We start from the raw sequence: 12,191 nt of genomic DNA on the forward strand, positions 1-12,191 counted from the left end.
AAATCCTGAGGTGTAAATCCAACGGCGGACCTTCCTGTTCAGTTTCCCTCCCAACATGTTAAAAATATAGTTTGATGCGAGTGCGTTCTGCACCAAATAATGCCTCCATACAGTATTGATGTGAAAAGGAAAAGCTCACGTTTAACCCCAGGAATAAAGTCAGACCCTCCTATGTCTGAATATCCTATAGCTGCATCTGTGAAGGTTTTTTTAAGCAGATGAGCAGCTTACCTTAGTTATGAGCTCTTTCTATAAAAACGTTCCTAAGTGCAAATATAATGAAACATGAAATTGCAGTCACATGTGGCAATCTGTAATAGAGAAGAGGAGCCACAAGACTTTTCTCACTTCTGCTTTGTTCAAGCAGAGGCCTAATCTGTGTAAGTGTTTGGGTGTGTGAGTGTGTCAGGGTTTGTGATCTATAACTGCTTACTTCCTCTGCTGCTACCCAGATCAGAGACGCCAGCTCAGAGAAAACATCTCAGACATAGATATATGGACAGACAGACAGACAGATATATAGATGAGAGAACTAGCTGAAAGTGACACTATAGATTGGCCATTACTGAGCATTACTGTCACTCTTGAGATTTCAGTTTTTTCGGCAACCATACAAAAAGGCACAGCACTCTAAAACGTTTGGTAAGTTTCTTATAGATATCTATATTCTTTATAAATAGATAGTTGTGACTAGGCTATAACGATCTGCTTTTGTTTTCTTAACTGGTTGTCTAAAGGTTTTTGAACAGTTTATTTGGGGTATTTCGTTCGAGTAATCTTCTATATTCTGAAAGGATTTGATTAATTTTAGATTTAGAACTTATTAAGGAAGGAAGTGCAGTCAGTATGCACTATATATACTCTGTCATTCAGTTCTTTTTAATTCCTCATTTCAGTTTGATTTCATTTATGCCTTTTTTATGTTTGATTTTTCCCTCTTATGTATATGATTATAAAATGTATATTCACTGGAGCTCGATCTGTGTTTGTGTGCACAGGTGGCTATCATGCTCGGAGAAGCTTTCCTTCATATTCTGAACTGCACAGAAGACACAACAAATCATGATGGACAGTCTCACACACTCTCATCCACCCTCACGACCTGTCCCGACCCCTGCATGACACACGCCACTGCCAGATCACCTCTGACACCACGAACCGTGAGAGGTGAGAGACCACAGAATTCTGGGTTATTAGGGTGAGGTTGTGTTAAAAATAACATAACGTCATGATCTGACTGATAGCATTGGGAGATGAACAATGAAGCAATATCACTTATAGACTATGAATGTGGCCCAGGTCCTGGGAACAGTCAATAAATACAAAAATAAAATTCAGGAAGGAAGTGTGGTTCTGCTGATAATTTTAACCCACAAACTGAAAAGCCACTTAAATTCAGGTGTTACATTTGAGCATGTGGTTAAAAGGATAGTTCACCCAAAAATGAAAATTCTGTCATAATTGATGCACTCATGTCGTTACAAAGCTGTATGATTTTAGTTATTCTGCAGAACACAGAAGAATATATTTTGAAGAATGTTTCAACTGTTTATATGTCCATTCAATGAAAATCCAAAACAACTTTCATTTTATGAAGAACAAAAAAAAAATGCTTACAGGTTTTTGACATGAGGGTGAGTAAATGGTGACATTTAAAAAAATTATAATTTGGAGTGAACTATGTATTTAAAGTCACCATGAAATCAAAATTGACAATGGCCCCTTTTCACGGACTTTCAACATTGCAAATCTAGAAAAGTTTTGAATATTTTCATTATAAAAAAATGTAATAAACATTTATAACGCTATACTTTGAGTGATATCACCTCGGCAGTAAATGACAAAAAAACGATTTAATGCTGCAATGCTGTTTCTAATACAACTGCTAAGGAAGTGATAGCAAATTGGACATCTTTCTCTCTTCTGACTGCTGTAATCTATCTCTATATTTTTTCCCTATTTTGGAAAGTTGTGGAAACACTATAACAAAATTTTTCTTTTGCTTTTAGAGCAAATGCAAATACAAAAATTATATTTGCTGTCATCTCCCATTCACTGCTATAGAAGTTTACCCAACTGTGCTGACTTCCGCTTCTGAGAACCCTGGAAATGTGAAAAGGGTCCATTTTTATTTTTAATGAAATATTGCAGTGTTAATTTATAAATTATTATTATAAATTATATTATTAAAAAAATTCATATGCCCTCGTAATCTTTAGTCAAAAACTTTAACTTCCCTTCCCCCTTGCCGTGACAATTCCCTTCCAGCAACCTGTCACTCACAAACGACAACAATCTAATCAATTTGAGATTATTATTAAAAAAAGAAAAGAAAATTTCTTATTCAAGAACCTGTCACTCATATATACAGCACAATAAAAGATGATCGTAATTTCAGTTTCATGCCAACTTTAAGTGATAATATTGTGCAATAGAATAAACCAACAAAATTCCAAGTCCATTTAAGCTAATATTTCAATTCAGTTGAGTGGCTCACAGCTACAATACATAAAAAGGAAAATTAAGAAAATAATTCCAAGTACTTCCTCATTTTGATGAGTGCCCAAGTGAATTGCACAAAAGCGGCATTTGTATGGAGATTCAAACTGTCATTCAGTGTATCAAGTGAGCTCCAAACTCTGGACTTTCCTACAAATTTCCACATTTTTTGGCTATTTATTTTGTGCTATGTTAAGATGAGGCTGGTTATAGCGGTGCCTAAAACATTCTCTCTTCATGTCAGCTGGCAGGCCCGAAGGCCTGGAAAAGCCAAGGCAGTGTCGGTCCTCTGCGCCCAGCAACGCTATGCCCATTCTCAGCTGTAGCAGGGAGGAACACTTGGGCATGACTCTATATTGCTCGTGGTGCTGTCCCAGCTTCTACAAGGACTATCCAGACCTCCGGCTTGCAGGTGACCGACTGGAGCACTGGAGTCCTCATAACCCAGACCTGCTTAACCCACCGGACGACGGGCCACTGCTTCAATCTCAGGACTTGATCTTTCTGGAGCCTTCTTTGGAGCCAAGTCAACAAGCAATGGGTGTAAGCCAGCAGGACGAGGGGTATCTTGTCATGAAGAGTAGCCCAGGCTGGGAGAGAAGGCTCACCAACTCCATGTTGAACGGCTATCTGGAGGTCCAAATGCTGGAGGTGTTTTGTCAGCATATGCAAAACATGGCGTGCTGCGGATCTTCATTGCTGGGCGCTGACGTCATGCCGGCACTGGTGCCCACCAGCCTGACTGTAGCCAAAGAACAGACAACCAGTCAGGAAGAAGAGCTGGATTCTTCATCCAATAACGTTGTGCGATACTTGAGCACTTGCTCAGCTCCAGCCACCTCCCACTTCAGCTCACCTGTGCTGCGAATTTCAGAAGATGAGTAGCCACACTTATAAACACACTCCTGCCCTCATAAAACTTCCCGTCTTTTGACCAACACACAAATATTTAAAAGTTATCTGTGTTGTTGAAGGAATGTTCTGCGTTCAGTACCCACATCATTTACCCACATCATTTGTGGCATGTTGATTACCAGAGATTTGTTTTGACTCATGCCAGGATTTTTGTAAAGCAAAACTAATGAACATTAACATACACAGTGTTTCAAAAGTATAGACCTTATGTAGCCCCGCCCCTTTTCAGCATTGCGCTCGTGTTCTGTCTTTTCTGGTTTGTATTTCCACAGTATGATGGTAAGATCTTACGGATTTATGAATGAACCGCTCGTTTTAAATTCTTCCCGGTCTACTGACATTTGTTATGACATCCACTTCAAACATTACAATGCTCATGATAACTTTCATTAACTCTACAATATGTAAATCCATGTCACAACCTTATTACTCTCCAAGACGGATGCTATAGAAATATGAACAAGCGCAAAAACGCTTCATTTATTCAATCAAAAATACAGTAAAAACAGCAGTATTGTGAAATATGTTGTATTGTAAAATTTTCAGCATCATTACTACAGTCTTCAGTGTCACATGATCCTTCAGAAATCATTCTGATATGCTGATTTGGTGCTCAATAAACATTTCTTATTATTAGCAATTCTGAAAAACTACTCTGAAAAAACCTGTGATATAATTTGTTTTTAGGATTTTTTGATAGCATTTATTTGAAATGGAAATCTTTTGTTAAATATAAATGTCTTTACTGTCACTTTTGATCGATTTAATGCATCCTTGCTGAATAAAAGTGTTCATTTTTTTTCTTCTTTTTTTTAAAACTGACTTATGGACAGTAGTTTACTTCTAAATTGTGTACCTGCTAGCAAACTCCACCCACAGGAATTATTATTATTAATTATATTATAATTTTTTTAATGCACAACCAGACATTCATCCAGCCACCTATAAAATAGTCCCACCTCAAAAGTATGATTTTGGCTTCTATCTTACAGATAGAATAGTAGTGAATGATGAATGTTTTTTTCATTCAAATGAGTGCTTTAACAAACACGAGTCTCACATTTCTATATTTAGACTTTCCAGATTGCTGAACTCTTTACTTCAATTGTAAATACTAAATTGCCTATGTAATTATTACTGTAACTGCAATTTGTGCTTTTTTTATTAAAAAAAACTAAGGGACAGTTCTGTTATAATGTTTCAAATGTTTTTCTGTTATAATCAACATTCTGCCACAAATTCTGTCAATAGAGCTTAACTTTTGTTTAACTTAGAACATGCTAATTCATCCTTTCCAGACCACATACACTGACAAATTGTGACCAATTGCAAATCCCTCTGAAAACCCACAAACAAGTCCAATGTAATAGCAGAGTGCCTCTTTTCTTTTTACTCATCCACAATCCTCCCCTCTCCTCTGCTCTTCCATTGTAAGCTTCCATCAACAATGGTATGTTTAGAAGAGGAACCAAAGTCATGCTATCATGTGTAAACTGTGTAATGACATCTATAAATGTTACCACTTCCTCCTAAACAGCCAATCAAATGTTGTTTATCTTCATCATTCCTGCTGCTAAATGCTACTTTCACTTTCCCTGTAATCATAATAAAACGGTAATAATGAATTTAAACTTTATTAGCTTATGTCCTCAGTTCTATATATAGTGTCATAATTCAGTTAAATCAATTCCTTTTTCCATCAGATGTTTTGGTAATGTTTCAATAATGTGAAACTGTTCAATAAGTGTTTTTAAATACTGCCACCTGCCGTTCTTACTGTAAAATGACACCCAAGCGCAGAGAACAAATGCTGATATTGTGCTCGCGCCCTCTGCTGGGAGCGTTCGGAACGGCGGCCAATGTCACCATCAAGGGTTATGTCATACTGGCCATGGCATTGTCCTTAACCCAGAGCTGTGAGACCTCAACTGTTGTATATTACATCGATGTTTACAGCTAAAATACACGCATTACATTAATATATGCTATATTAAGTATTTAATTTTATTGTAGTAATGAATGGAAATAGCTTAAGTGCCTTTGCTGAAATGATGTTTTGACGTCGCTCTGATGTCACATTCAGGGAGGTGCAGACATAACAGTTAATGGTCCATGAGTAATGTGTGTTTGTATGCATGCTGATATCCTGGCACCGGTACACAGGAGCCAAACTCACAGCATCATCAACAGGATTAACTGTTAACTGTGATCTGTAAATGTGTTCGCATGTGTGTGTGTGTTAATCTGATCTGTGCCAACATAGCTACTTCACACTCTTGTCGCTGCTCTGTGGGCATCTAAACGGGCTCTTTAGCCTGGCACCATGTCGCAAACCATAATACCAGATGGACCGCTCTCTCTCTTTCTCTCCCTCCACTAGTCCTGGAAGTTGCCCAGGCCAAAATAACATTTAATCTAGTTCCTTGCCATATTTTGATGTCCTGTGGTAGTGGGACAGGAATGTAAATGCATATGGGTCAATGATGTAATGCTCATTTATGTGCTGGATCTGTAAAGTAAAGGAAAAGAAAATATATAAATGATAAATAAATGCAATTTATAGAGTCAAATAGCCTACACCTTTTGAGATGTTTGTGCATGTTTTGAATTTCTGAACTAAAATTAATTTGAAAGTAAAAAAATATATATACAGTGGTGTAACTGGAGATAAAAGGATGAAATAAAAAAGTTATATATATATGTATATATATATATATATATACGTAAATAGAAACATATGTACAAAACAACAATCAAAACCTAATACACAATGATTATACATTTCTTAGATAGTGGCATTTTTTTTGGCATGTCTCGCACATTCTTGTTTGTTACTGCCCCACAGCCGGAGCCCCAGCACCCCCAATCTATTTAGTCTTTATGTGCATTTGCGATCATTTGAGCATGCTCTGTCTATTTGATCGGGTGACCCGGTTTCCCTGGCTCGGTCGGTTGCGGTTACCTCACTCTGCTGAGCAGCTATTGGTCTAGCTGGCGCACACTCTGACTTTTGCCATACGAGTGATATTGGGCTGCGGTGACGTAAGCGAACGGGCGCGCAGAAATTTTCCAGACGCAGACGGAGGAACGAGCTCGTGTAGACCCGAAACGGTCCAACCGAGAGAGAGAGAGAGAGAGAGAGAGAGAGAGACGCATACAAGCACGCATACCAAGTAGCCGTTTACAAGGCACTCGGTTGCATCTCGCGCTCAGTATCGGACCCAGTGGAGCTGTTCAGCGTTTATCGGTAGTGTCACCGAACAGTCCCCACGCTCACGGAACCGCTGACCCATGTGATACTGCAGCGTTGCGAGCGCGGAAGGGAGGGGGGCGAGAGACACATCCCCCCCCCCTGCATCTCCACTCGATAGACTGGAGAAGCAGGTGCACACTTGGGAGAGAGAGAGAGAGAGAGAGAGAGAGAGAGAGAGAGAGAGAGAGAGAGAGAGAGAGAGAGAGAGAGAGAGAGAGAGAGAGCGCTGGAGGGGGGGCGGGGTAGAGTCGCGCGCGTGGATCTCTCCGTCGCAGTCCTCCGCGAGGATGTATCCAACAGCAAGACTCCTGCCGCGCGCGCGCTGCCGTCAATGTAACGGAATCACATGTGCCCCTGTGATCTAACGGCGGTTCTGATCTGTTTCTCTGGGTTCGGATGGTCCGGGCGCTCCATACACAATTCAACCGGGAAATCAACGCACACCAGCCATGGCGCTGGTCATGGAACCCATCAGCAAATGGTCCCCAAAGCAGGTGCTGGACTGGATGAAAGGTAAAAAAAAAAAAAAAAACACATTTGTCCCCCCGAAGTACCTCTGCATGACCTATAGCCGGTGGGAGAGGAATGGGTGAGCGGGAAGAGCGTCTCGGCTGCATGCGGGCTGTGCTCGTCTCTGCCTGTGCCGTGCAGTGAGGTATTGATCGCGCTTGTGTGCCATTTTGCGCCTTTGCTCGGCGCACCATGGTGTGTGTGATCTGCACAGCGCTACACGCGTCGCGCAATAGGGGGTGTGCGTGTGGTCTGGGGATGCATGATGTGTATGTGTGTCTGTGTGCGCGCGCTCGCGTGTTTTGCAAGTAGATTAGCAAAAACGGTTATAATGACAAAGGGCGACATGGCGTTTTCATACAGTACCTAAATATACACATACGTGCATGTGTGCACGCACACACACACACACACACAGAGAGAGAGAGAGAGAGAGAGAGAGAGTGCTGTTTCCAGCCTCAGTGAATAAATCTCCCTCTCGCGCAGTGATAACTAGCACCATGGACAGAACCAGGCCGTCGCGCGCTGTGCTGCGATGCAGATGCTCGTAATCTAGGGACCAGAAGAGGGATGACGGTATCTGTGGAAACCAGCTGAGTTTTGACAGTCCCCCCATGACAAACATTTACTCCTTTAAACTAATTAGTATCTATTTTTATGTCACTAGTACTTGGGGTTTAATTACCATAAGTAATCCATTAGTAGCCTATCTTTTTCAATTTTTTCAATTGTTTAGATTCTTGTGCTTCCTACAGTGACTAGTATATTAACTTTGTCACAGTACCTACTAGTTCTTATTTATTTGCTTCTAGTCACTATCCTAATATGGACATATATCTATTCCATTGTTACTGGAAACAGATTGTACATTCATTGCTTGAATTTTGTTACTTCTACCTATTTCTGTTTATTTATTAGTACTAGTTGACCTATTTATTTCTTATGTACTTCTAACAATCATAATAGTTATAATAATAGTGTCAATTTCAGCTTGACTTGTACTTATTTTATTTATTAGATAGACCGTATCTATTTTATGAAATATTATTGTGTCTATCCCAATTGTACAGTAACATAAAAATAGATAGTATTTGGTTTTTAGGAAAACTAGGTTAAAATAGCTTTGCATAAACCCATCCAGAAGAAAGCAAGGAAGAGTAAGGCTATCCGAATGCTGCTTGCCGAAGCTGAAGACACCATGCAGGTTTCGTCATGCAGTTATAGCTCAGGGATGTGGACTTGGCCTTTCCTTTTTGGGAAAAACTGACGGCATTTTCAAAAAGCTATACAATCTGACATGGCAATTGGTATCTGATTGGAAATAATTTTCCATTAGTGACATGCTCTTCTTTAGATGACATGCAAAGACACACTGATGGATGATACACAGACGATATAAGTAGGACACAATGGAGCAGCTGTGGTGGAGAGACATAGGGCCGAAATACCAGCAAGATCAGATGCAATCTGAAGTGAAGTTTAAGGGCATTAGTGCACATGACATTCAGTGGCTCATAATCGCTACTCATGAGCATTTCAAAGGTCAGATAGCCTTTGCCACCAATCTAATAATGGACAAGTGTACACAGGTGAATCAATAATGGTTGTGATCTCTATGTCCAAAACACCCATACTTTAATGAAATTCTTAAGCCAATTATATGTCCCTCAGGTCTCTCCTGTATCTATTAATGTACAGTGCCCTCCACTAGTATTGGCATCCTTGGTAAATGTGAGCAAAGGCGTCTGTGAAAATAAATCTGCATTGTTTATCCTTTTGATCTTTCATTAAAATAAATCACAAAACTCTAACCTTTCATTGAAGTAAAATAATTGAAAGTGGGGGGAAACTCACATTATGGAATCAATGTTTTTCTCCAATTCATGTTGGCCACAATTATTGGCACCCCTATATATTCTTAAGAGTAAAATATCTCTGAAGTATATTCCCATTCATATTTACATTTTCTTAGCACACCAGGGTGACTAGGAGCATGAAATTGTCCAGCCACGACCTCCTGTTCCACAGGAGAATAAATATGAGGAAACACAAAGGCCAAGTTCCCTTAATCATCCATCACAATGAGTAAAACCAAAGAGTATAGTTCTGATGTGCAGCAAAAGATTGTTGAGCTTCACAAAATAGAAAGTGGCTGTAAGAAAATAGCCAAAGCATTGAAAATCCCCATTTCCACCATCAGGGTAATAACTAAGAAGTCCCAATCAACTAAAGATGGTACGAATCTGACTGGAAGAGGACATGTGTCTATATCGTTCTAATGCACGTTGAGGAGGAGAGTTTGCGTGGCCAAAGACTCTTCAAGGATCACAGATGGAGAATTGCAGAGATTAGTTGAGGCTTTGGGTCAGAAAGCCTAAAATGTTTTATCAAACAGCTTCTACATCACCACAAGTTTGGTAGGGTTTCACTCATCTGAAAACAAGCTCCAGCATATTCAGTTGTCAGACACGACTGAAACTTCAAAAGGGACAGGGTTTTATGGTCAGATGAAACTAAAAATGAACTTTTTGGCAGCAAACCTACTAGATGGCTTTGGTGCACACACGGATAAAAAGTACCCCATGCCCACGGTTAAATATACTGCTGGATCTTTAATGTTGTGGGCCTATTCTTTTTTTGCTGGAGGTCCTGGACATCTTGTTCAGATACATGGTATCATGGATTCTAGGAAATACCAACAGATACAAATGTAAAACCTGACGGCCTCTGCTAGAAATCTTATAACGGGCCATGGCTGGATCTTCCATCAGGACAATGATCCAAAACAAACATCAAAATCAACACAAAAATGTGTCACTGAGCACAAAATGAAGCATCTGCAATGGCCATCCCAGTTCTCTGACCTGAACCCTATAGAAAATGAGTGTGCTGAACTGAAGAGAAGAAGCACCAACTTGGAGCTGGGAATCTGAAGGATCCGGCGAGATTTTGTATGAAAGAATGGTCTCTGATCTCTTGTCAGGTGTTCTCCAAACTCATCAGGCATTATAGAAGACGACTCAGAGCTGTTAACTTTGGAAAAATACATTGCAATCATTGGGTGCCAATAATTGTGGCCAACGTGAACTAGAGAAAAACATTGAATTCATAATGTGAGGTCCCCCCTCCCCCACTTTCAATTGTTTTACTTCAATGAAAGCTTAGAATTTTGTGAATGAAAGATAAACAATGCAGATTTATTGTCACAGCCGACCTTTGCTCATGTTTACCAAGGGTGCCAATATTGGTGGAGGGCACTGTACTTAAGGCAAAAAATGCCCCCATAGTTGATCAGTCTTTCGTTCATTGCTATTATTGGAATAACAGCCTTGTAAGTTCATGTATTTAATGGGTTAGCGTTTCCTACAGAATTTTACATATATACTAAATAGTTCAGTAAAGATTTGTAGGATTAATTCAAACACTTTTAACTTGTTTTTTTTTAAACAATTTATTAAAAGAAGCAGCCATTTGTTCATGAATCGGACTACTCTGGTCACTCTGCTTGTTGTCAATTCACCAAAAAGAACCTTCTTAAAACAGTCATTTGCTTGTGAATAGGATTACACTGATCGTGCTGTTTGTTTCTGATTCACTAAAGAGAACCGGCTGACAAGAGTCATTTGTTCATGAATCGGATTACCCAGATTGCGCCGTATGTTTTTGATTCACAGGAAAGAACCAGCTCAAAATAGTTCTTTTTTTGTTAATTGGACTAAACTGGTCATGTTGTATGCTTGTTTTTGCGTGGAAGCACTTGAGGATATTACAACAGAGAGATTCTTCTTGACACTGTTTCGTGGTGCACAGTCTTTATATTTGATCACAATTCATTATAGACTACAAACTCAAATTGATAAAATATCATAAAATATTTTCTTAGAACTGTACGTTTATGCAATATGGACACTACTTAATTGACATTACTCTTAATTGTAACATTTCTTTAAAGCTGCTTTGTGAAAAGTGCTCTAACTGTGAATTGAATTGAATTCTCCCCTGTGCAGGATCACTGATTAGTTCTGTATTTTAGAGAACTAGGTTTCACGGCCAGTTGTGCAGGATGGTTTCCATTTTCAGGAACCCTGTTCACTGTCTCAGATGCAACTGCAAACTATAGCTGCTTGTGCATAATCTTCACAATTACTGCTGACAAAGAGCTTGTCAGACCTCAGCACCTGATCCTGGGTCATTTTGCTGGTAGTGATGCTTTCTATTGCTTTGCATCAAATTTTCATAGAGATTCTGCACAAGAAAACATCTCTCAGCGTGATTGTTTTGTGTTTATTGTTTATTTCCTAAATTGTAATCTTGGACCAACTGCCATTGCCATATTTCTGTTATGTGTGTATTTCATTCATTTTCTTACATTTGCCAAAAAAACTGGCATGCAGAGATGTGGCATGTGCTGATGACGTCTAGGGATAATCTGCCTCCTCTAACATTACAGACATCTTGTAATATAAAACTCTGCTGCATGCCCAGTTTTGACCTTTACAGCTTACATTTGAAAAATCGTCATGCAGGTTGACATATGATAGGGTCTTATACCCAAGATGATAGTTAGGACTGTGGATATGCATTTGGTTCAGCAGTTTTTGTTAAAGGTTTAGTTCACCCAAAAATGAAAATTCTGTCATTATTCTGTCATGTTGTTTCAAACCCGTAAGACTTTCTTTCATCTTCGGAACACAAATGACGATCTTTTTGATGAAATCTGAGAGCTTTCTGTCCCTCCATTGACAGCTACGCAACTGACACTTTGACGCTTCAAAAAGTTCATAAAGAGATCGTAAAACTAATCCATTTGAATGGAGTGGTTTAGTCCAAAAAATTTCTGAAGAGACTCAATTGCTTTATATGATGAAGAAATTTAATTTAGGCTTTCAGTTGTGGTAAACGGAAGCTCAAGCATGTTTGCATGACGTGCAAGAAACAATGAGGTTCATTCTCGTATTACGCAGCACGTTTGAGCTTCCGCAAGAACCAATGAGGTTCATTCTCGTATTACACA

General features: G+C 39.4%; 2 protein-coding genes across 2 annotated transcripts in view; both read left to right on the plus strand.

Moving 5' to 3' along the window:
• Nucleotides 1-446: 446 nt before the first annotated feature.
• On the plus strand, nucleotides 447-4,215 carry LOC311294120 (uncharacterized protein). The gene is made up of 3 exons (XM_084414816.1): nucleotides 447-642; nucleotides 999-1,167; nucleotides 2,744-4,215. Exons 2-3 carry the CDS (start codon nucleotides 1,008-1,010, stop codon nucleotides 3,382-3,384), a joined length of 801 nt encoding a protein of 266 aa, XP_084270942.1. The 5' UTR covers nucleotides 447-642; nucleotides 999-1,007; the 3' UTR covers nucleotides 3,385-4,215.
• A 2,233-nt stretch (nucleotides 4,216-6,448) lies between these two features.
• The window catches only part of LOC311294114 (connector enhancer of kinase suppressor of ras 2), a 44,183-nt gene continuing 38,440 nt past the window's right edge, over nucleotides 6,449-12,191 (plus strand). The window contains exon 1 of the mRNA XM_084414790.1: nucleotides 6,449-7,180. Within this exon, the coding sequence (XP_084270916.1) occupies nucleotides 7,117-7,180 (64 nt within the window). The 5' untranslated portion in view covers nucleotides 6,449-7,116. The remainder of the gene's footprint in view (nucleotides 7,181-12,191) is intronic.

The sequence above is a fragment of the Rutilus rutilus genome (genome assembly GCF_951802725.1).
Source record: "Rutilus rutilus genome assembly, chromosome: 7".
Taxonomy (NCBI): Eukaryota; Metazoa; Chordata; class Actinopteri; order Cypriniformes; family Leuciscidae; genus Rutilus; species Rutilus rutilus.

Coding starts and splice junctions, on each gene's coding strand:
- LOC311294120 (XM_084414816.1), top strand. CDS start 1,008: ATGCTCGGAGAAGCTTTCCTTCATATTCTGAACTGCACAGAAGACACA. Junction 1,168..2,743: donor GACACCACGAACCGTGAGAG/GTGAGAGACCAC, acceptor TCTTCATGTCAG/CTGGCAGGCCCGAAGGCCTG.